At 38.8% G+C, this 25,920-nt stretch overlaps 1 protein-coding gene across 1 annotated transcript in view; it reads left to right on the top strand.

Moving 5' to 3' along the window:
• APOO (apolipoprotein O) overlaps positions 1–23,024 on the top strand; it is a 28,847-nt gene extending 5,823 nt beyond the window's left edge. Inside the window, exons 3-9 of the mRNA XM_066545440.1 lie at positions 489–608; positions 3,219–3,273; positions 4,357–4,452; positions 6,406–6,497; positions 11,465–11,572; positions 19,313–19,408; positions 22,195–23,024. Of these exons, the coding sequence (XP_066401537.1) occupies positions 489–608; positions 3,219–3,273; positions 4,357–4,452; positions 6,406–6,497; positions 11,465–11,572; positions 19,313–19,381 (540 nt within the window). The 3' untranslated portion in view covers positions 19,382–19,408; positions 22,195–23,024. The remainder of the gene's footprint in view (positions 1–488; positions 609–3,218; positions 3,274–4,356; positions 4,453–6,405; positions 6,498–11,464; positions 11,573–19,312; positions 19,409–22,194) is intronic.
• The last annotated feature ends 2,896 nt before the right edge of the window (positions 23,025–25,920 follow it).

Here is a 25,920-nt window from a genome sequence, read left to right as displayed (position 1 = left end):
TGTTGGACCCTTTTCCTGCTCAGTAACAAACAGGCACATGTGGATTGGATGTTACCTTTGTTAGAAGCTGCTTAGGCTCTTTAATGATGCCTTGTGCATATATAGAAAATGATTGATTGTCATTTCTAGTACATTCAGTATGTTAACTGGGAACCAGAAGTGCTGATTAAGGTGGGAAACATTTTTCACAAGTATGTTGTGTGTTCATATTAAACTAGTTTAATATTAATTTATAACTTGTGACTTGGATCATATAGCAGCTATGAATGAATTGTATAGCAGTTAGAAGTCATCTTCATCATAATTATGTGCTGTATAATTAAACTTTGCTCATAATGGTTGTCTCAGAGCTGTGTGAATTTTTATTATGCATTGTTTATGTAGTAAGCGCAGTGTTAGGTGTTCTCTGCTTAGACTGTTCATGCCCTGAAGACCTACTTACACAATTACACCTTTGTTTTTAACATCTTGTTTGCTAATATTCACAGCTGTCACTGTACTCCTCCCCAGCTCGTGAGACTAAATATGTGGAGAATCCCAAAACAGAATTGGAAGAGGGGGTTTCCCGTTTGCGGCATGTTTTGGAGCCATATACAGCCTGGTGTCAGGTACAATGGTTTGTATTGCAGCTGCTGATGCTTCAGGGGTAAAGTTCCAGCTGGGATTGTGGTTTGTTTTTTCTGACTTGGAATTAACAGGTAGCAGCAAAGTAAAAGCTGATAGCTGTAACAGCATTTTTCAAAAATGTGGCATCACTGAAAGTTTTCTGCATTGCATAAAATTTTCCACAGTTCAGGTCATAATGCTTTCCCCCTTCTCACACAGAACCAGCTGTGTGAGATTTATACTAATTTGCTGAACTAAACCCTGGGTTTAGGGGTTCTCTTTCCAAAAGACTTAAAATTAACTAAAGCATAGAATTGTTTTCTGAAGTGAACTTCAGGCTTAAATATATCTAGGGATGTCTGGATTTGGCACTGGTTCTGTGGCTGAGGAAGATAGGAGAGTGGTATTTGCAGTTTTCATGCTCAAGGAGGCCTTAAATTATCAAGCTGTATGTTTTGGAGCAGCGAAACCAAGTTGCCCTCGCTGCAACTGTGACAAAACACAACTTAGCAAAAAATAAATCACTATTTGCTGAACTGGAATGTTGAGGGAAGGAATTCAGCTCTCTGGAAGAGAGAAAAATCTCAGGCCACTAAGTACTGGTAAACCTAATTCCCAGACTTTGCCCCAAAACTTTCTCATATATATTTTATTAGGTAGTATGTTTAGAGTAAATAGTCATTAAATACAAAAATAGGCTCTGTAGTGGAGAGGAAAACCAAGATTTTTGTGATCAAGGCCTAAATTCTTGGTGTTAGATTGCAAAGCCCCGGGAGAGCTTTCTTGCTCTTTCCTGCCCAGGAAATGTTGAGGCTTATTTTGAAGTGAGGGAATCCTTGCCCTGTGGCTGTCTCTGGGCAGCTGTGGGTGATTCTGTGCTTTGCCCTCTGCCTGTTGTGAATCTGCTTGAGCTGCCAGCTGTGTGCCCAGCTCTCCACTGAAAGCTGTTCAAGCTGTTCAGATTCAGACTGGGGTGTCCTTTCTGCCTGGAAGTTCTGTGTGGTGCTGCCTTTAACAGGACTGAAACATTTTTTCAGGGTTCCTCAGTCTGGTGTTTCAAGTGCCCCCAGCAGGAGCCCTGGCTGCAGTTTGGCAGGGGAAGGGGTTTTCACAGGATAGTCAGAGCTCTGGCTCCTGAGTACATGGGTTGGCTTGGTTGCCTGTGGTATCCCTAACTGAGAGTGAAATTGGAGAGGAAGTTGGCCTTTAACCGTGCCTGATGTCTCGCTGACCTGTTGTCATCCTGTTAGTTTTATTGTTTTTGTCTGTCTGGTGATCATTGACATAAGATGTGCTCTTCTGCTCACACACAAGAAGCCATTTCCTGGCAGTGGTTTACTGACTCATTTTATGAAGTGGGCATGTAAACTTTATGGGTTTGGGGTAATATTGCTTAACTCTGGTCAGAGGTAGCTTTGATTTTACACCCCCTGCCCATCCCTGCTGTGTTGAAGAAAATAGTATTTAGGTGTGTCTCAGTTGTCTTTAAAATCAAACAGATAACCCAGGATAATCAGAATGAAATTGGTTATGTTTGTATATCCATTTTACTTTTCCAAAATTACTTAACTGTAGTGGAAATGCAGCTCAAACCTCAGATGCAGAAATGAGCCAGTTATATTTCAGTTATGACAGAAGATCAGACTTTGTCTTTGGGATCTTTAGAGCAAGTTCTTCTTAAATTGTCTTTTAATAAGACTAACATCCATTTAAAGTTATGTTGTGTGTCACATGCTAACACTTTTTCATTTTCATGCTGGGTGGGTTTTTCTACATCACTCTTGCCAGTGAGGAGATGAAAGTTCTAAAGATATCCCCATACAATATCCTAAACAAATGCTTTCACTTCTGCACAGGTGCAGTTCAGGTAGAATTGTAAGACTATTCTCTGCTTTAGCTTTGGGCATATGTGTTTAATTATGTGTTCCCTAATTTGTATACAGCCTTACACTGTTCCTCTGAAGCATTATTAGTGTAAATAACAATTAGCAGGGTTCTTTTTGAGATTTTTTTTTCTATTTGGATAAAAGGCAGTGTGCTTTCTTTTATTTCCTGAATATTCTCAGTCTGAAAATAATGTAGAACTGGTCTGTGGGGTTGATGCAGTGTCTTTGATTTGCTTTGGACATCTATGAACATCTAATTTTCCAAGTCACTTCCAAATGCAGTGTTGTTAGTGTAAGACAGTCTCCTGGAAAGTGGAATTTATCACCTTGCAGAATGAGTCACATACCCCTTTCTTCTTTTCTTTGCATCACCTCGAGTATTTTTGCAATACCTGTATACACTGAGAAACCCAAGATAATTCTGAGTTTCAGGTGCCTGATCTCAATAAAATACTGAGATTGATGTCTGTGTTTTGAAGTACTGTATTTTATCTCTCTCCAAAGAGTCCTTTGAGAAAAATCTGTAAGTTATGCTAAATGTAACATTGAGCAAGCATAGCCCTATAAATGATGGGTGGAAGTGGGAATAAAAGTTATTTTAGGGACCCATCACTTTTTTCTTTCTTGTTGTTTTTATTTCTCCTTTCTTTGTCAGCTCGGTTACAGTCTATAGTTAATATTTTACTTACTTGGTATCTATTTACCCTTGTTCTCTTTTTTTTTTAGGATCTTTATGCCAAAGCTGTGCCCAAGTTAGAAAAAGCTGTTGAGCATGGTAGAGGTAAATCAGCTTAGTTTTCTTAACTAGCAATTTAAAATGCAGGACTGTACTATATCTTCAGTTTACAGAGAATTCCATTAAGCATCATTGTATGTATAATCTCTAATGCATATAAGACTAATTTATTTCCATTGTGTATCTGTTTGAATTTCCTTTGTGGGTCACTTATGACACTAAATTTCTAAGCAATTAAAATCTGAGACCAGCACTTATGTTTATCAGTGTCACTAAAAATTAATTATGAAGGAAGAGAAGGGGAAAACCCCTCACAATTTATTCCCAGCCAGCAGTATTTGCTTGACCCAGCCTCCAGCAGTATTTGCTTGACTCAGCTTAGTAGCTGAAACCTCCTGTAGAGTTTATTATTTGTTGCAAGCATTAGGTCTTTTGTTTGTAATGTTTAGCCTTTTCGTTTTGGTTTGCTTCCATGGATCTCCTAAGAATTTTGAATTAATCCAAAATAATTTTAATTTGTTTTTATTTTTGGGAGCATCCTTTCACACATGGGCTTACCAGGACTGAGCATGGATTCTTTGTAGAGCTCATTTCAGATACTGCACCTCTTTTCTTTAAACTTAGCAGTTTCAGTCTTCTGAACTTGTTAGCATGGAAGATTTTCTATAGTTTTCCATTCCCCCACCGGACTCCCATCTTAGAGTGCACTTTGTTTTTGCTGTGTCTTTCCATTGTTCTCTGGTTTGGTTTTTGTACAGTATTTTACTGAAACTAGTTATTGTTAAAGTGTAACTGTGAAATTCCATTTTGCCAAGGTTTTTATCACTAATTTGGAAAAGATACGATTGAGATGCAAAGAGCAAAACAAAACAGATGGCCCAGGAGCAAAGGCAAAGCTCCTATGAAAATTGGTGAATACAATACAATATTCAGTTTCATTCATGTGTCACTAGAGAAGAACTCAAAGGCTTTGAATTTTTTGCCAGCATATCTAAAATGAGCATGATAGTTAAATGTGTTTTGATAACTCTTTGTGTTTTGTAACAATTGCCAGCGTGTATTGATGATTCCTTATCACAAAAACACTTTCACATTACATTAAAGCACTTTGTTCTGGCTTCTTTTCAGAGGGCTATGAATTTCTCCAAAAACCGCCTGCTGGATTTTATCCAAGGCTTGGTGTGATAAGTTTTGCTGGAATTATTGGATTGTTTCTTGCTAGAGGTAAGTGGGAACCATTTGGACTGGTTAAGTTACAATTTTGGATAAGTAATTTTTTGTGGGTTTTAGGGTACTAATTTTTAGTTGTGACAAGGAGATCTGAATTAACTGTTACAAGCATGTTTCTCCACTATTCCTTATAAAGAAACTGCATGGAAAAGGTGTTTAATAACCCACAGTTATTGTTTTATCATTGCTGTATTTGTTACTAAAATCTAGTCTTCCATTTTTCCCAGTAGTATTTTAGTATAACAAAAATGGCAGAGGACTGTTTTGGTATCTTTTAGCCTAAAAATATTTTTAATTATTGAAGTTCTTCATCACATCTGTTACTGTACAAAACAACTGTGGAATGAATTATGGTAAAATGCAGATGTTCCTGAACTATGGTATGTGTCCAATTAGGGATATATTCAAGTTTTTTCAAAGTATTGTGTGTTGACGTGCAGAGATGCTGCAGATGGTGATTCAGCAAATAGATTGGTGAACTGTGAGTGTGCTGTAAATACCTGCACTACAGAAAAATGATACAGTTAATTTCATCACACTTACTGAAGAAATGCTCATGCCTTCATAAATAGAAGCATTAATCTAAGAAATCTTAAGTATGAAGAAGTATTTTGTGCTTACATTAAGATATTCTTAATGCAGTGAAATGTAGGTAACAGAACTTTAAAACTGTAGAATTTAAATACCAGTGAGGACATGGTTTGGACAAAAATAAATCTTTGTGGGGCCTGAATGTGTTGCACTGGAAGTGTGTGCTTGGCTGTGTAGAAATTAGAAGTGCACCTCCAACTATTTAATTTTCCAGTGAAGCTGGTGAAAGCAGTACTTCACTTTTTTTTCTTGTGTATTTTTTCTAATGAAATCAAGGTAACTTCCCTGTTTGAAGTTCTTTTTCTTTGTATTCCTGCTTCTCAAGTAGTGTGATCATGAATGAGATCAGCTTCTATCATTTATGACTGTAGCAAAGTGAGGGGAGAGGACGGACTGCAGTCTTGGGACTGGAATTGGAAGATTAGAGGATCCTAAGTTTAATGAAAATGAAAATACCTCATACTAAAAATGTTAAATTTGTGAATCTTTTAGGATGAGAGCCATAATTTTAAAACTTTTTTTCTGGTAATAGTTTAAAATATGACTGTTATTTCCAAAAAAATACATATTCAAACCATAGAAGGAAGTGCCCCTTAATTTTGATGCTACTGAAAGTAGCATTCTTCATATTCTTCCTCATATTCTTCTTCATATTCTTCCTTCCCTTGGTCTTTGTGAAGAAATTGCCCTCTTGGAAGGTACAGATAAAATCCTCCAGATCTAATCATAACACTTGAATATGCACAGCTGCTCACTAAGTAGAAAATATGGTATTCAAAGTTTAATCATGTGAATACTGTGCAGTCATCCAGCTTGGTTTAAAATGCCATTAGAGATAATTAGTTTTAACTCACGTTGCAGATGGAGTGATGCACTTCACTTGTAAGAGAGCAGCAGCAATGTGTTTATTGAAATAAAGCAATGGTTTGAAAGCATTTGATGGTGACTTGATCCGTTTGTGCATAGAGGACAGGGTCAGACAGACCTGTCTGGGGGGGATCCTCCTCTTGGGTCACAGGATTTAGAGACTTTCCTTATAGACTTCTACTCAGAGGAGACTGGATATATCCAGTCCTAGTCCCAGACCTGGTCAGCAGTTTCTGTCCAAAGGATTTTATGTGCACAACCAATCTAAGATATGATCTTAGTGAAGCTTTCAAAGTTTAGTAAACTATTAGGGAGTCTCCTACTGATCAGAGTGATTATGTTTCTTAAGGAACTGGTAGGATGGAAAAGAAAATACACTAAAATGTATTTAAGAAAATTGTTTATAAATAAAATAGGGGCATTCAGCTGACTTGGCTAACATATACTCTAACAATGGTTTGTGGGTTTTGATTTGTTGTTACAAAACAGGCTCAAAAATAAAGAAGTTGGTGTATCCTGCAGCTCTCATGGGTATGGGTACCTCCATGTATTACCCTCAGCAAGCGGTGGCTATTGCAAAGGTCAGTGATAATTCCTTTCTTTGCAGAAGTGTCTCTTACTTTGATTGTTGCCTCCTAGCTTCAGATTAACTGGTCATCCATGTTTAAAAAGCCATGTCAGTGGCAATTAACAAAATTACTGTTATTTTGTCAAAGCAGATGCAGTCTGGGCTGAAAGATAATCAGACATGTTCCTTTTAGTAATTTTTTTTCTAACCTCTGCAGTAGTGTCTTCAGTTAGAGGAATGTTATTTCCTTTCAAAATCTCTAACCTCATGTAATACTAAATTAACATAATTATGCTGAGTACAGTTTGTGTGTTTACTTACAATACCAAGGAAATGTGAAGTATCTTGTGAGCAAATGAAAACAGTGTTTGAAAGAAAGAAAAAGAGTTTCTATAGACAAGTCATCATAACATTTTGAGAGAAATGTTATTGACATTTTCTGCTTTTTTTTTGTTGGGGCTTTAAGAAAGATAGCATGCACATTCTGGAAGAGGGTAAGAGTTCTGCTGCTAACTTACTGGATGCCTTCCCTATTTATGGATTTGTTGTTTCAGGCACACAAGAAACATGTTAACTTGCAGTTGCTGAAATGAGTTTCCTGTGAGAGAAAGAACTGAGGAGACCACAGAATTCCACAGCCCTTACTGATGTTAGATCACGTGCCTTGCTGTCCACACTTAGTACTGGCACATTCCTCAGTTCTCCACCACATTGTGTTTCATATCCAGCTTTTAACCACTCACAGTGCACATACTTGCATCCTTCAGAAATTCTTTATATTTCAGCCTTTGGTAAATTTGCTATCTAGTTACTGGCCACTTGTGAATAACCCTGAGATGTCAGAATGGTATATGATATTCTCAAGAACATAGCATGTTCTTTAAAAGCTGAAAGGTCATTGACTTAGGGAGATCAAAACTGCTGAGTTTGAGCTCCACCAGCATGGTGGTACTCTGATCTTTGATGGAATCTTTTTTTACTGCTTCCAGGATTCAGATGCTCTAAATACAGATAATTCTCTTGGCTTATTCTCAAAGAGTGAAAATTATGCAAGTGGCAGGAAAAAGACCTATCAAAATTTAAGAAGCTTAGACATTTCTGTTGGAAACTGTGTATTAAAATTCTGCTTGCCTTCTGAACAGTGAAGTGGGAAGTGATTGAACGCTGTTCAAACTGATGTTACTGTTTTTAAAGAAGCTCAGTTCAGGCTTAACTATGGATTTGGTGCTAACAGCTTCACAATACTTAGTTTATTTTATGAGAACTTTGAAGTGCATGGTTGCTCTTTGATTAATTCACAGTTCTTAGTTGGACTGTAATGAAAAATCTGATAGGAGATTGGAATGGGTTTAGCTTTGTTGACTTGGTCAGGACAGTAGACCTGAATTTGGAAACTTCTATGGGGAGAGTAATATCCTAGATACTGTTTTGGTTCCTCTAATCTATCTTCTGCTTTCTTTTCTTAAAAAAGCAAAGTTTTAAGCATATCATATCTTACCATCCATAATTTTTAGGCTTTAATCTGAAATTGGAAACACTTTCCTCTCTATTAATTATTTTTAAATGTTTCATACGCTTTTCAAAAAATGTCTGTAAACCTAGAAAGGAATGCCTGCAGTACAAAGCTCACTTGCCAAGTTAATGAAACAATATAGAAAATATTCTTTAACATAAATTTAAATTATTTTTTATGTTATGTTCTTTTTATTTTTCTTCCAAGCAGTACTTCATCACTGCTTTTTCTTTTACACTTGTATAATTCCCTTCACTGGGTATTGTGTTGTTTTTGGTTTTTTTAATTTGTGGGGGTTTTGTTTCTGTCCCGCTTTTATTTAAGACTTTCTAGTGGAGAGTTGGAAATAAACACAGCAAAATGTATTTGTAATTGAGGTTCAACACTTAATTCATCTAAGGTAAAAATTTTTCTTTAATTAAGATGTATGAATTCCTAATTGAAGTTGTAGCAACAACAGAGTTCATCATTGGTAGCAGGGAGTTTTCAGACACTAATCATCTAACTGAAGATGGAAGAAATTAATAGACTATTATTTTTCCTCTGCTTTAGGAAATAATCTAATAAATAATAGATCACAAATTTGTAAGGGATTTATTTCCTCACTCCTGGTATTACTATACTTTTAATAACTTTGAACAAAAGGTCAGACTGTATATGTGGTAGGGAACTGAATTTAATACTAAAGCTTATTTTATTCTGGTGGAACCTTCCTTCCTGTTTTGAAATGGTATTGCTTTCCAGCTAATCATAATATACTCAAAATACTTTGTATTTACTGTGGCTTATATTCCAGCTGGAAAGAACTTTCCATTATGCAGTTATTTAAATAACTCTATAATTGGAATTAAACTTTGTCCTTTGTTATTAGAACCTTTCAAATTTACTAAAGTATTGTGTGTTATGCTTTCATTCTTCTTGAAAGAAAGAAAAGCTTCCCAGTATAGCTTTGTTTTTTGACAGCAAACCACATTATTTCTGTGTCTTTTGAACCTGTACCTTGTCCCTTGCTGGGTTCATCTATAAGGCATGAACAGCTGTGCTGGCACAGCTGAGAGCAGGACACAGCTCCAGGAGCTGTGAGCTGGGGTCACTTCATCCATGGTTGCTGCTGAATGTTCCTGAAATGGCACTTTGTAAGTGTAGGAAAACCAGTGCATTCTCAGTTTGTAGTTTCAGTATATAGATGAAGAACTGCTAATCCAGGCTCTGCATGTGTGATTCTGTGTGACATCCAGTGTGGTCAGTAATGCATGCTCAGGGTGCTGTGTGCCACCTTAGGCCTTGGAGAGCACTGGTGCCACCCCCGGAGTGCCCAGTGTGGGTGTTGGTGGCCCATGGCCACCTCAAACTTTCAGAATCCCTGTTGAGAGCCACTCAATCTGACTTTTGAACTTGTTTGTTCAAACTTTAGCATACAAACCCACTTACGGTGCTGCATTCAGCAGCAATGGTATTTTAGCATGTTGACGTTGCAGCTTGCACTTCCAGTCTGCCTGGAACTGCATTTTTCAGCTGTGGAAGTGTTTGTGGGTCCTGGCTCTTGGAAGGTTTTTGCCATGGTGAAACATTGGTTGGTTTTGGCAGACTAAACTGTCTGGGTTGCTGTACCTTGTGATGTAGCTACTTAATCCAGCAACATGAATGACCAGTTTCTCATCTAATGCAATTCATAAATCACTTGGTCATATGACTCATTATATGACTATAAGAATATTTTAAAGTTTGTACTGTTGGGCATTTTGTGTGGTTTTAAATATTTCAATGGAGTATTTTTAAGCAGAAACAAAAATATAGCTTAAGGACAGTTGTTTTTTCTCATTTTATGTTGGTAGCTGTGTCTTCAGTGATATTGCAGACAAAACCAGCACTTTGTTTATTGTGATTATTTTTCAGATTTTTTCAGTGGTAGGTTTGTACTGTTTGCACTAGGGACTACCATCTTTCCAGATGAGCCAGCTAGTTTGTTGAAGTGCTAGATGCTGGAGAATGAACACTTATGATACTGAAAAATAAAATAGCTCTCTGTACCTGAAATACTTAAATTGAGCAGTTTTGGAGATTTAACTGGTTCACTTGATGTGCTTTTTTCTGATGACTCTTATCACTTTCAGCTGTAGAGAAAACTGAGTGCATCCAATGGACTTGTTTAAACCAAAATCATTGGTCAGATATGGTGACAAAAAGGATACTTTGTATTTAAGACAGCCTACATTTTGGATTTAGTTGTGATTTGAAAGTGTAGTTGCTGATTTGGGTTTGTTTTCTTTTAATTCTAGTTATTCAATAGCCTCCTTTGTAAGGTAGCAAGCACATGGTGTCTGCCCAGAAGCACATCCTTGTGCCATTGTGTAGTGACTGCTGTAACCAGCCTTGCTGATAACAGATCAGACAAACAAGGGGAAGTGGCTCCTCACACCACGTGTACCCAGCAGTGGAACCACTTGGCACAGGGATGCTAAAAATCTGCACTTCCCCTTGAACTCCATGCAAAAAGTTCAGAGAAGGGAAATTCCTTGGGCCTCTTTACACGCATAAAAATCACCTCTGGCTCAGGAAGTCTCTGAACAGTGAATTGATGGAGACTGGAAGAAACTGAAAAATGTAGTTCAGAAACTTTTTCAGAAATATCAGAAAATTGTTTTAGAAATATTTACACTTGCCCTGTTCTCAGTTTGCTTTTTGTGGCTTTGCCTGCTGTAGGAGATAGGGAAATACCTTCTTAGTTCTTGATTTCATAAGCTTTTTTTAGTTTAATAGCAGTTTAGTTGGACAAATTGTCCTTTTTGCTATTCCTCTTACAGAAACAGATATTGATATGAGAGTCAGTATAGACCTGAGCCTGGCTATAAAAAGCTAACACTCTTTACTTTTAAAGGGTACTATAAATGTTACAATTCCATGTCACAAAAGGGGCAAGGGATACTGTTTTATTAGACTTTGGGCCTTTCCCTGTCATAAAATACTTGTTGGTGTAATATAGCAAACACAGTCTTTCCTAGCTGTGTACTGTTTTGGGAGTTGACAGCTGGTTATTCATAACATTCATCTATCAGCAAGTTCTGAAAAACAAATAAGAAGAAAATCTAAAATTGCAAGCAATTACTGACAACCCTCAGTAGGGTCTTTGAAATGGGTATGGTCAAAATAAGAAATACTTTGCATATGTTAATTATGTTGAATGTCAAATACTAAGAAAACAGGGATTGTTTCCACACCGAATCATTCCACTCCTGTTTGTACAGATGCACATTCAGGTAGTCCTCAGACAGGTTTTTAGCACATTATTTTTTCTTATTCCTCATGGGACATTATTTTCCAAGATGTTTATTAATTCTGTACATTGTGAGCTTGGGTGGGAGGAGTTAAACATCTTGTGTTATGAGACTTTTTCCACTTAAATAAGAAGCAAGGCAATATTCCCCAGATTATTAAGTTCATGCTTTCTAAAAACTTTTGTTTCAAAGGTTGCTGGCACACAGCTGTATGACTGGAGTCTTCAAGGATATATTGCTGTAGAAGCTCTTTGGAAGGATACTCCTAAGAAGAAGAAATCAGGGGAAAAAGGTGATAAGGTAAGAAGTTTGAGGAACTTGATTTCTGAACTTACCACTGTCTTTTCAGAAAAGAAATTAGGAACAACAGTGGTTTTGTTCCACTGTGACTTGGCCTTTATTTCTGAAGAGAAATTTTTCATTCTCTCTTTCTAAGCTATAGAAAAACATTAGGCTTACTTCAAGCTAAACTTTTGGAAATCCTGTTTGGAAGCTTCCTTTAGTATAATCTGATACAGATAAGCAAACAGAATTCTAGGAAATATATGTACATGGCTTAGTGAAGCATAGTGTGAGAGACTGGAGAACTGAACAAGTTTATTAAATGTATGCCTAAGAAAGCCTGTAAGGTTTTAAGGTGTATTTTTTTTTAGCTGCTGCTTAAAGAAAGAAAAGTTAATGTGTGTTATATAAAGCTTCTGTTGTTTTAAATTCACTTCTAAACTCAGTGTGACTGGGAGAGAGGTGTTTTGGAGACAAAATTGCACTTGGATAGACCACGGGGATGGGACCAAGTTCCCTTGCTGAGGCTGGGTGTAGGACTGAAAACAAGCTGGGCTGGGGAAATGTTCACAGGTCCTGGCAGTTGCTGAGTCTTCTGAGAGTGAAGACTTTCATCAGTGGATACTTACCCTGTATTGGCCCAAGGCACTTCAGTAAATGAACTTGAATAAACAAAGGTTTGTTAATTGTCCTGTAGCTTTCCTAAAACCTAGGCTCTCAAAAAAAACCTCAAAAAAGAGGCAATGTTAAAATATTTCAGAAAGACAAACTGACAGCATTAGTAGAAAAAGCTGAAGTTTTTCTTTTATTGTGTCCCAGGCTTTCAAAAGGGAACACGTGGTTGTTATTGGAAAGCAAAAACTTTTGGCACTTTCATTTTGCTATAAGGCTTATTCAAGCACTTGCTACCTCAGCAGAAAAACAAACAGCCTGCAGCATTTCAGAGACCACTAAGTAAACACACTTCCTTCTCTTCCTCCTTGCAAAATCTTTAAATCACACCCTTTAGTTGCCAAAACATGTTACTTGCACAAAGGAGCAAAGTGCTCATGGATGGGTGTTCTGCAAAAGTTCATCTCATTGTTCAGGTGCTGTCTGTGTGAGCTGCTGCTGCTGTGATGGATTAGACAAGGTCCAAAACCCCTGTGACTCAAATGAAGAAGAAGTACTTGGTCACTTGATGAAACTGCTTGCATTTCCCATTACCACTGAGGCAAACAGCCCTACTGGGGCTGTGTCCTCAGAGTTCCTCAGGAGAGGCTCCTGTCTCCCTGCTCTGCAGAGAGGCTGAGCAGCAGCTGTAAGAAGTCACATGCTCTTGTCTAGAATGGGGACTGAGAAGTGATTCTAATGGAAGAAGTTTGCCCTGAAGCTTCCTTTGGCCAGGGAAACCATACAAAACACACAGTTGAGAATCTGGGTGGGTAGAGATGGGTTTGGTTTAGGTTTGTTCCAGATGGAAATAATCATACAGATTATTAGCACCACCAAATCAGTATCAATTTTTCAAGCAGAAGAATTTCTGTTTAAATTCCATTTTTTTATTGGAGGCTTTTACTCGTACAGAAGCATCATGGAAGAAAATGCTTTTAACTATCATATACAAAAAATTGGCAAAGCATTGTAGGATAGATTCTGTGTCTTCTGTTTTAATTTGACAACCTTGTGGAAGAATTTGGTTGCTTTTGTATATGTATTTCTTACTGTCACTCTAGGCAGCTAGATTCCTGAACTAGTGAAGACAGGTTTAAATGTGACTCTTGAGTTGTTGTTGCAGCAGATGTAACCCATTTAATGAAACTATGCCAGAGCAAAAGATGTTATTTTTGTTTTTGTGACATTTACTCCAGCATTTTCCTGTTGCTACACAAAGGATTCTTGCAAATAGTCAAGCAGTATATGGGTGGCTCTTCTTGGCTTCTGTTAATTTATTATGTTGCTCATAATTTGTTTGATAGTCATAGGTACCACAGCTGTGCATAACTTCATGTTTGTGCAGCAATATGTCATTAAAATAAATGTGGTATGTTAATTTTCTGAAGGTTTTATGAAACAAAATCCTGTGCCAAATTGAGGTCATATCAACTGAATTCTGAGTTCTGCCAAGAAAGATGAATTCTGGGACCTTCTGTGCCTCCATTTCAAAACATTGTGGCTGCAGCCCCTCCACAGAGCAAGTCAGGCAGATAAATGTTTTTAATATGCTGTTGAATGATGGAGCTCTTCAGGATGTCAGGATAAAATCTCTCTGCTAAAACTGAAGCACATAGAAAAATAATTTTCTTTTCTTAGTTCTCACTTTATCTTGTCTCTATACCATTCAAAGACTTTTGCTGTATTTTTAACAAATTTGGATTCTCTCTCTTCCAGCAGCACTGAATTGGGCACCCCTTGTTTTAGTGAAGAGGCCAAATTGTGTAAAAGCAGAAGAGCACTACAGCTCTAAGTACACCCTTCTTTCAGCCCTTGTTCCTTTCTTCTTGTGTTTGCTCTTTCCCACTTGGCCCAACTAGTAATGTAATCTCACAGAAAACTAATTTCCCTCTCAGCTTCAGAGACTGAGAAACTTTTATGACATATTACTTGGTTTGCATTCCTGTCTGGTGTGCTGATGGACACCACCAGTGACTTAGCAATACATGATACATACAGTTTTTAAACCCATATGTTTTTATTACACATGTAAACTATATACATGTATTTTATATTTATATATACATATATTTAAAATGTATCTCTATGGCAGTCTCTGGGTATTTTATTAAGCACTGGCTGGTTACAAAATGTCTCCAGGTGCAAAGAGGGCTCAGCTTTGGCTGATTTCCTGTACTTGCTTAAAACAAGTGTCAAGGAAATTGTGGACCAGAACCTTCCTCACTTGAAAGCTCTGTTGAAAATTGCGGTGTCAGTGTTTTGACTGGGGAGCCTCACCATCAGTATCACAGAGTTTGATCATAACAAACCTTAAATTGTGTTTTAAGAGAGTTTTGAAGTCACGTGTATTTTGGTCATCTTTTAAAACATAACATAAGCAGCTGAGGAAGCTTCTTCTACAAAAAATGCTTGTTAGGCTTGGCTTTGGTGGGTTCTGAATAGGCAGGCAAAAGTTTGGTCATCTCAATTAAAAGGTAAACTTATACTTCTGGCAGAAAATGCTGTTTCCTGTCACATGCCCTCCTTTTATTGTTTGGTAGTAGGAATAAAAACAATATGAAACTTGTAAGAAATACAAACAGACTTCTTTTGGAGTGGATTCTTAGTCTGGGCAGTGGGGAATTTAGATGTGCTAGAAGTGGATGGACAGAAAGAATGTACTCTGCAAAAAGTTAATCTCTCTAAGGGCAGCTTAGAGCAACATTTTTGAATGTACTTCATATTTTTGTGATAATTAAGTTCAAGGTCAACTTAAGTAAAAGAAGAAGTTACTGATTTACTGGGGGAGAATGAATAAGGTAAGGCAGTGATGTTCTCTTTATTCCAAGCAATACATTGCAAACCAAAGAGGACAGAAGGTAAATTATTAATCTGTGAGCCCAGGTGAGCCTTTGTTTTTGTTTTGCAGCTTGCAGCTGTGTTGGTTTTTGTTTTTTGGTTTTTTTTTCTAGTGGCCAGACTTTCCCTTTCAAGAGTTTCCATAAGCACAAAAGATACAGACCTATCTTACATCATGCTTTTGAAGTTGTAATTTCTAAGATTAGTGAACAGGGTCTGACCATCTGCAAGACTTCTGAGGTAGCAACAGAAACTTCTGCACCTGGTTCAACTGTAATGCAAGGGAAGGAGGCACCTCATGTTTGGGGGTTTGACATTTAGCTGGTTTGCTTTGGGGGCTTTTTCTTTGTATGGAAGGAAACTTTTCAGAGTAATCATGGTGGGTTTTTTGCCAAGTTTGTTGTTTAAGTTTAGGTCTCAGTGTATCTCTGTTAGATGCTGTGTGAGCTAAGTTGAGGTGGTTTTGAATCACTCATGTACTGAAACCGTACAGTCTCCTTAGTGCCAGAGTTATTTTTAGTTTCAAATTATTTCTTTTTTTCTTTTTTTTATCCCAAGGAATCTCTATTTATTGAACATTTGATAATAAATGTATTATGGAGATTTCTTACCAGTCACCTTTCACTTGAAACAGTCAGAAACACAAGAATGTAAAATATTTCCTCTTCTGCTGTGGAATAGAGCTCTGATGTGTGACCTCCTCTGGCCACCCAGATTTGTTATGGAGTGGTTGTGTTGAGCCAGAAAGCAGAAAGACTGTCTTGAATATGTGCCTGTTTCTGATTATGAGAGGATACCGTGGCACAGAGGAAGTCTGTCTTCTGAGTCATTGATCTAAACACATCTTTTGCTTCTGACCTGGTTTTGAGTGTGCTAGAAGACTTTGGCACCTTTTTCTAAAATGATGTGCCTGTGCCACAGAGTCCTTTTCTGGCTAACTCACATTACTGCTCGAGCTGTCTCACTTAGGCTCACTATTTACACTGTGGGCATATACAGTGGTTGGAGGTAAAAACTTCTTAACTGGTAATTCAGCAAAGGGCTTTGTGTGAGGAATGACAGTCATCAGTGGATTGGCTTGAATTAAATAACTCAGGTTTAACAGTTATACTGAAGGCAAGCCCTGTGATGAGATCTCCTGAGCTCATAGAAACAAAGGATTTAGCAAGACAACTCTTCCCTTGTGCATGTGTGTGTTGCTTTAGATTGTTTTCCTCTTTCAGGACATTAAAAAAAAAAAGCTTACCTAGACAATAATTACTTTTTACAAGTTAAAACAAGAAACTGGAAAAACACAGCCTTCTCTGTGAGGAGCTTATTTTTAGTTCATTTGTTCAGGATTGAGTAAACTCTGAGATGAGGCATCGTTAGTCAGATTATTCTTTGTAAATTTTAATAAAATGTCATAACTTAAAAGTTCCTGTACAGGCAAATTACAGAGTAGATTATTATTTTGAAATGGGTGTGGTTTGTGGATGTGATTTCCCCTACTATGAAATATCCAGGGTAGTAATCAAAACAAAATGGATTTTTCAAAGAAAGAATTACCTTTTAAAGGTCTTGCTAGGCATTTTTTGAGTAAGACATTTAAGAAATATCTTCATAATTGAATCTTGATATATTGAGTCCATATCTCCAGCACAGCATATGCAGGATTGCACAGACTTGGTGCCCTTATCATGTTTAACTGGTAATATATAAATTTGACCCATTCTTTGAAATATTTCCCAGTCTCTTCTAGCTTCCTTTGCTACATTTTCCATCACATTTAGTATTATAGAATCACAGAATAGTTTGGGATGGAAGGGATCTTAAAGATAATCTAGTTCCAACCCCCTGCAGGAGCAGCTTCCACTAGATCAGGTTTCTCAGAGCCCCATCCATCCTGGTCTTGAACACTTCCAGGGATGGGGCATCAACAGCTTCTCTGGACAACCTGTTCCAGGGCCTCACCACCCTACAGCAAAGAATTTCTTCCTGATGTCAAATCTAAACCTGCCCTCTTCCAATTTGAAGCCATTCCCCCTTGTCTGTCACTAGAGGCCGTTCTGAAGAGTCCCTCTCCAGCTCTCTTCAGGCACTGGAGAGCTGCTAGAAGTTTTCCCAAAGCTGCTCTTTTCCAGGCTGAACAACCCCAACTCTCTCAGCCTGTCTCTGTAGAAGAGGTGCTCCAACTCTCTGATGATCCCTTGGCCTCCTCTGGACTTGCTCCAACAAGTCCTCATCCTTCTTATGTCCCAGGCCCCAGAGCTGGACACAGCACTCGTGGTTTGCTTCCAGGAGCAAAGCAGACCTGCTGCCCACACTACTTTGGAAGCAGGATGTGGTTGGTTTCTGGGCTGCAAGGGCACATTGCTGGGTCATGGTGAGCTTTTCATCAATCAGCATCCCTAAATCCTCCTCCCCAGGGCTGTTCTCAATCCATTCTCTGCCCTGCCTGTGTTTGTGCTTGGGATTGTCCTGACCCAGGTGCAGGACCTTGCACTTGGCCTTGCTGAACTTCCTGAGGTTCACAGGGGCCCATCTTTAAAGCCTGTAAATGCCTCTGGATGACATCCCTTCCCTGCAGCACCTTGAGCACCACAGCTGGGGATTGTTGGCAGACTTGCTGAGGGTGCCCCCAATCCCAGGGTCCTTGCTGCTGGCAGAGGTGTCAGTGCCAGTCCCAGCACTGACCCCTGAGGAGCACCACTTATAAGGTGACAGAATATAAGAAAATAAAGATAGTGTAGAAAGTAATCTTACCCCTAAGGAGGGGTCAATTATTGCAGCTGGGCCAATTATCAAAGATTAGGAACAGGCCTGACTTTAACAGGCCACATCTGTAACCAATGAGAAGAAGAGAGCTATAAAAGAGTGGGGTGGCTGGCTGAGAAGGGAACTGGAGTCAGTGGCTGCTTTGTGAAGAAGAAAGAGTCAGTGCTGTGAGGAGCTGCCCATGAGAAAATATCAAGAAGGTGTGAAACTTTTGCAATAAGGAGACAGTGATGTCTGCAGCTCTGAGTGTGACCATCCAGCCAATTCCTTATCTGCCAAGTGCTCCATCCATCAAGTCCATGTCTCTGCAGCTCAGAGACAAGCATATCCTGCAGGACAGTGTCAAGCACTTTGCACAAGTCACAAATGACATCAGTCACTCTTCCTCGCTGTTGTAACCCTGTTATAAAAGGCCACCAAATTTGTCAGGCACACTTTGCCATTAGAGAAGCCATGTTGGCTGTCACCAATCATCTCTTTAATTAAGTCATGTTGGTAAAAATAGCCTTCTAGAATGAAGAGGAAATGCCATTTAATTTCCATGTGTAGAATTTAATAACAATTGAGGGTGGGTGCCACCTCTGATTATTTCACCCAAACCCCTGTTCAAAGCAGAGACAGTTTCAAAATTAGATTGGGTGGTTCAGGCCTTATATAATCATGTGCTGAATATTTCCTGGGGTGGACATTTAGAAAGTTGTCAGGAAAACCTGCTCCAGTGATCAGTGGTGTGATACATTTATAATTTTTTGCCCTTTGATCTAAGAGAAATCTGCCATGCTCCTCTGTCCTTTTCTCCCTGTCCTTTAGATGTTGACCTCTGAGAAGGATGTGGCTCTTCCAAATATGTAAATGCCCATTAAGAATTTGTGGATAGGAATTAGGTTTCCCCTTTGTCTGGTCCTCGCCAGTCTGAACAGATCCTCATCTCAGCTTGTCCTTCCATGTGCTTCAGTCCCCAAGGCATGTATGTGGCCCTTTAAGTATTTTTAAATGGATATCTATTTAAAGCTGTAATCAAATGCATGTTTGTTATAGCATCTTGGCAAATAGATAGACCAGACCCTGTAACAAGCTTCTCTTCATTCTTTGATTTCTGTCATTAATGTTGGGGAAAGTGTGAGAACACCCTCTAAAAGGGTATGTGCTAAAAGAGATCTATTGTATAAATCCACACAGAATTCAGAGAATGCAAAATAGCATCTACTCTATGGGTATTCATCCTCTGTTATTAATACAGGCAAAATGATTCAATTAAAGCACTTCTGTTGAAAATACTTGTTCTTTCAAACCCTTTAATTGCTTGGCTAGCTACAGGAAGACTAAAGTCTAGAAAGTGTTTGGTAGAAGATCATATTTGAGTGTATTATACTGAATTAGTCTCATGAAGCACTTGATTTTGTGAGATATTTTTGTTTCAGCTTTTGAAGAGGGTTTCTGTTCTGGTAAAAACATTAATTATGGATTGCCTCAATTGAGATGTTGTGCATATTTTTTTTCTTCCTCAAGGGTGATGCAGTGGGTGAGAAGCCCCTGGAAGTCCATGCTGCTTCAAATAAAGAGCAGACCCAGAAGTAGAATGCTACATCACCTGGCATCAGACAGGTAAAGGATAAAGACTGCTAATAGTTTGTGGCTAAGCAGCAGAGTAACTGGGAAAAGCTGAACATTTTCAAGTTTGACTTGTAGTTTTCTTCATAATGATTAGGAGAGTGCAGACAGATAATTTTATTTGTCCGAAAATTTATCAAGAATATATGCGCTCCCTAACACTATTCAAATTAAGAAATCGAAATTATTCATCTTTAGAGCATAACAAGTAAATACATGTCTGTTTGAAGAGTTCTGAATTAATTGAGGAAAGCCTTGTGATTGTGGTGTTGGTTGGTTTTGGCCTTTTATTTTCCTTTTTGTCTTCCCATTTCTGCCTTCCTTACCAAAAATCTCTTTGCCTTTTTTGTCATGCTTGCACAAGTATTAGGGTTGGGAAAGAAACCTCCTCCCTGCTGATAAGTTTTCTCTAAAGATTTGTGAGTGCCAGGGTACAGCACTGCCTTACAGCCTGTAAAAGTTCATGATGTGCCTGACCTTTCACGTTAAAGCAGCTCCCAAATGAGTCCTGTTGGGGACAAAAGATGGAGGAAATGAAGGCAGCATTTTCCAGGCTCTCCAAGGCAGAAACTCAAGTTGAGATACCAGTTCTGACTTGGCCTCGGGGCTGTGTTCTGAACTCAAGCAAGTCCTATGGTTACAGTTTCTAGAAAAGCAAAACAGAAACATCCTCTTGATTTTTTGTGATGGTTTGGTTTCACAGGATAAAAATTGCTCTGTATTTGAGGCTTATTACAAATAATTATAACATAATTGGATGTAATTTAGCACAAAATGTCAGATGTCTGCTCTGTTATCAGTTGATAAAGAATGTCTCTTCTGAACATGTTTTCTACTTGCTTCTCTTTGCCCTGTATTATTTTTGCATCATGTTAAAAACTTCCTTTTCATCAGAAAGTGATCCTGCCATTATAGGTACTCCTCATCATTTTTGTATGCAGTATTGCATTTACCAGAAAAATCTTATTTTTTTTCCTTGCTGCCAACTTGAGTCCAGATCTGGCAAACTGCATCAATTTTTTCCATGCCCCAGCATCAGTCACACATGTTTGCAGATGTGGTGGAGTCACCCATCTGCTGAGCAGCAGCATTCCACTGCTTCATGGGCAGCTCTAAAAGAAAACCTGGTTTTTAATGTTAAAGTGTTTTAATTGCTATTGCTAATTCTCACAACAGCAATGTGAGCTTGTTGACTGGCTGATGTACTGAGTACCTTAGCTTTCCCTTTAGAGCTATGAATATAAAGTCTTTAAGAATACATGTTTTCCAAATAGTTTGTAAGATAGTAATTTAAAATAAAAACTAAAAAAATAATAGAAGGATTTTTGAATATTATTGTGTAAAGAATCCCAAGAGAACTGAGAGGAAGAAAAGCCTCTCTAAAATTCACTGAAATATTGTTGTGCTTCTTGTCAACTAGGACAGAGCTAGTAAATGATAAAAACCCAAGAAAACTGAACTTTTGTTTGTGACACTGCACAAATATCAAGGTTCAAACAGAAATCCATAAATAGGTTTTATTTTCTTTTAGAATTTCTTGCTATGAATAGAATTTTTTTATTCACTTTTTGAAATGTCAGCCTTTTGCTTCAGGCACATATTCTTTCTTTGGGGAAGGTTTTAAAGAGTGAAAATAAATTGCCCAGGAGCTTGAAGAACCTGAGTGCTCCTGGATTTGAAACCTACATGCTTCACCTCATGTTGTTTCTGGAGGAGGCACATGAAGGGAACTGCTGGATTTTTGACCTAGGGCAACCAGATGGTGAAAGTTCAATTCAGTATCAAGTTCAGCTGCTCTGCGGGGGTGGCAGTTTGTTACTTGTGCTTGAAATCGAATCCTGTCATTTAACTGCATACCCAAGTCCAGATGTTTTGTTGGATTTGGGTGATCCCAAAGGTTGGAGAACATTGCTGTGATCTTTAAAAAGACACATTTTTTTATTCTAGATGAGATCAGTCCTGAAAGTCTCACTGCATTTTCAACTGCTGGGAATACTCCTAGTAGAATGTGGTTACTAAAATAAAGACCATCTTATTTCCTCTATGATTTGCCACAGCATGGGTCTCTGAACTGTGCAATGGTCAGCCAAGGACAAAATCCTATTGGGTTGAAAACAACAACATATTTCTCTATTCCAAAAACCAGCAGCACTGCACCTCCCTTATTATAGTTTGCCATCAAAAATGATATGCAAACTTCAGTTCAAACCACATCTCACTGTGGAAGAAAAAAATCTTTAATTTTATCCAGCTGTTGTATCTGGGAGTTGCACAGAAGTGACAGGGTTTTGTGATTTTCCATGAAGATGGCATATCTCATTTTCACTCTGTTCCAGATCTATATTTATGTAATTCCATTTCTTCTAGTTAAATTGCCCTAGTCTTACTCCAGAGTAAGTAAGATTAAGAAAACATGCATTTGATGGGAATTTAAAAGAATTATTTTTGAGAAAGTTGGTTGATTATACAAGATTCCAGTTGGTGTTTGGTTTGAAGTGTTCTCTTTTCTCTTTCCATTTAGTTCAACTATGGGAATTGAGTTCTCTAGAACAGACATGATGATTAGTGCTCTAATGTCAGTAATATGAAGAGTTAAATATCTCTACTGCAAGCAAATTGGTGTTGAGAATGTTCCTCAAACAGATTTTGATCAACTTGCCACAGCAAAGAAAAACGTTTTGATTACACTGTAAAAATGAAATGGCCTGTGATAAATTTAATTCTGCTTTCTCCCTCCATTCCTCTCCCCCTTAACCTCTGTCCCCTTTCTTTGGTTATAGGTGAACAAAAATATAGATATGAGCAACAATTTCCCAAGAAAAAGATGAAAACCACCTGAATCCATTTTGAATGTGACTAATCTGCCTTCTGCCTCAGGACAGTCTGATGATCTGCTCAGGCTGCTGGGATGGCTGCTGTGAAAGGGCACCACGTGCTTGGGTCAGTGCTGAGACTCTGTCCTCTGTTCTGCAGTGGCACTCAAGGCTGCCCATGCTTGTCCCATTGCAGGATCAACATTGCAAGTAGCAAGTCTCAAAATCCCTCGGTCTCTTTATTATTTATATATAAAATAAAATTCCAGTTACAGAAAATGGTCCATTTTTTCCCCTCCTCCTGTCTTCTTTTAACTCACAGATGTGATGTTTGCATAATCTGAGATGTTCTCTAGGTGCTGTTGACAGTGCCTGTACATTTTACCAGCGAGGAAAGCTGGAAGTTGTAGGATGTTTTGGCTAACATGAGCTCACAGAATTGGGAATGGGAACAATTACAATGACTCTTGTGTTTTGTCTGAGTCCCCCCCTCCTTTCTATACACGTCCTCTGCCTCATCAGTGCCAGCAGGAGGTGTGTAATGAAGCATCTGTGAGTTCCTGTCTGGTGGATGGATGGGAATGGAGCTGTTAATGCTTGTTCTTGTTTTTGCTTGAATGAGCAGCACAATGGGAGCCAGAATGTTACCATGGTGGGAACAAGCTATAGAATAAGTTGGCTGTTTCCTTATTCCCAGCCAGGGGAGGGGAGGAAAAAGTAATGTGGAGGGAAATACAAAAGGATTTCCAGCATTTTGAAATCTTTGCACAATAAAACCCTTTCATCATTTGCTGTCATTTCCATGAGTCTCTCTTTTGGGGCTTGATGCATTACAAGTTACTGTAATCCAAGTGGCTCAGAGCATTTAAAGCTGTGTGGGTGAGCCTTAAACACTCCTTAATTAATCAGTGAATATGAGGAATGGGGGAAGGATAACATGAAATACGTGTTTGTGTGATACATTAACTTTCTAAAAAGAGCAGGGAAGAAAATGCAAAGTAAATCAGATTCAAAATGCTTGTAAACATCTTTGTTATTCCATGATTAGGTATTCCTGTTATTGCATGGTTAGGTATTCCAGCTGAGCATATTCCACAGGCTTCTAGAGAAAAACAAACAGACCTTGTCAGTGTGAATGCCAGTCTGTGTGGGCATTGTAAAACAGGCCAGCTCTTTTTTAGTACGGGCAGTAAGGCATGTGGTTGCCTTAGGCAGAAAACCAGTATCTCCCAACATGTTCAGTGCATGTTTTTATGATTGTTTTAGGCTGGTAAAGATGTATGTTGATACAGGGAGCAGAGTTCTTGCATGGGGTTTGGGAGGTGTGTGTGTGTGTGGTTTTGTTTTTACTTGAAACTTGCCAAGATAGTTTAAGCAGGCTTGGGAGGATCAAAGTAGTGTTTTTGTCAGTAGTGGAAAGGAAACTTGGGAAATAGAGCAGTAAATGCTCTGTTACACCACTCCTGTGGTACAAGCATAGATTTGTTTCTGCCCTTAAGATAGTTCTTCACTTATGCGTTCTCATATCACATAGAGAATATCTCCCATAGAATTGGGAATACAGCTTTAGATGCCTGTTTTTTTTCAGTTTAATATTATTTCAATATTTGGCATATGCCACATTGGCATTTAAGGACGTGATTACTTGGTAATTCAGTTCTTTGTTTACATATACACATGTGCATGTTTAATAGCCTGGGTTAAATAAATATCACTTAAATGCTTTTCACTTGATCAGGTCTTAATTCAGCATATTTACACTGCTGCTTAAAAATGTCCCAAGTGATTGACATCAAACAGGAATGCTTTTATCTAGCAGGAAATGACTGCCTTCAAGCACCTGCATACACACATGACAAGGAGATGGTTCCAAAATGTGAGCAAGAGACAGCCTTAGCTGGAATCCTTTCCTTATGTCTTCTGGTTTTTATAACTGCAGGAAATAAAAAAGTGTCATGCTGGTAAGAGCCCAAGAGTTTGTAAACATTCAACTCTCTTGGCCCAGACGTTCCTAATGAGGAGCAGGAGAGGAGCTGACCACTGCTGGTGTCTATAGATATCTATATATGTGTGTGTGTGCACACATGGAACTAAATGGTGCATGCATGTGTTATCTTCTGCCAGACTGTGCCTGTGGGTATTACAGTGTAGGCTAAAAATGGTATATTCCCCACCCAAGTGTCATGTTGGGTCATCCTTCCACTTGAAGCATTTTGGCTTGGTAACTGGACTGCATGCAGCTGAAACAGTGTTCTGATCTCAGCATCCTTGGCTACACTGGCTGCAGCAGAGGTGGGGCAGTCCTGTCTCTTAAAAACACCGTATTTGAACTGCAGCATGTGAAGGTTGTAGAACTGGAGGTCATCAGGATGGCCCTACATTGGGATGAGGATTCTTGTAGGCAGCATGTCTCGTGTCAAAAGTGACAGTGAAGCATCTCTGCTAGAAGGAGCATCACCATCCTGGAATAATCCAGTTAGCCCAGGTAAATGTGCACAATCTTGCAGCCTTCAGTAAACACACAGGATTTTGCCACAAATGTTCATTGCAAAACTCTGGTTTAGACTCAGTCCTCTGATTGCAGGAGGCCCCTGACACAGGCTTCACAGCAGCCATATTGAAAATGTTTTGGAGCTTTTGTCATTGCATCTGTCACCTTCAAGGAGAGCAGTAAAGACCAAGATTGATGTGGAGGGAATTGCATTTTACCCTGTGAGAAAACAGTGCCCTGGGAGTTGAAGGGACTTGTTACTGCTGTTTATTGGCAGAAAAACCTCAGGGTGAGCACATTTGCTTCCGGACAAATAGAAACTGCTGCATTTGGTTCTTTTCCCCTTTTTTGTTTTGTTTTGTTATTATTATTTCTGTACCTTCCTATGAATTCTGAGCTACTTCTAAAGCCAAGTTTTATCACAACAAACTGCTATTGACAAAGAGCATTTTGGCTTCCCACTGGACCTTCCTGGATGCAGCCTTTCACAGCAGTGTTGGCTGTTGCACCTGGGTGGCCTGGCAGCTGCCTAGGTTAACCCCCTTCCAGAGAGGTTTTGACAGGTACAAAAGCTTCTTGTTTACAAGGAAGACATTTGATAACAATATCTAAACTACAAAGCAGAAGTTGTTTCAGTAGAAAAAAGTATGTTTCTAATTGTGCAACAACCCTCTGTCCTCGTAAGTCGGTACCATTAGCTGATTCTGGTATTTTTTGACTGGATATGGTTCTTAAGTTGACTGGAGCTGGCAGCTTCCTTAGTGTCCCTCTGGAGAAAATGTTGGTGTATTGATGCAATTGGAGTATTTTCTCCTATTTCAGGACAGTGAATACATCACTGGCTATCTCTGCCTAAAGATGAAACTCTAAGGTGGACTTGAAGTTCATGGATTCCCCCAGTGCCGCTCTCACAGCCACATTTTCAAGCTGGTGTTCTGGTAGCCATTGCACTGATGTTGAAAGCTGGCAAAATCAAAGGTGGGCTGAGGATGTCTCACAGCTGGTTACAAGTCTGCTCCCTCTAAAGGATTCCTCCCTCCCATTGTTCCATTGGAAATGGGCCCACAATGCCTGCAGTAGACTAAGCTCCTTGACTCCTCCTTACCCTTTGTGTGTGTGTGTGTGTGTGCATTTAAAGGTCTAAATCTACCAAGCAGCCCACAGCGCCAGTCAGTCACGTGTGCTGTGTCCTGCTGTGGCAG

Source organism: Molothrus aeneus, chromosome 2, assembly GCF_037042795.1.
Source record: "Molothrus aeneus isolate 106 chromosome 2, BPBGC_Maene_1.0, whole genome shotgun sequence".
Taxonomy (NCBI): domain Eukaryota; kingdom Metazoa; phylum Chordata; class Aves; order Passeriformes; family Icteridae; genus Molothrus; species Molothrus aeneus.
This window is presented reverse-complemented; position numbering and strand designations above follow the sequence as displayed.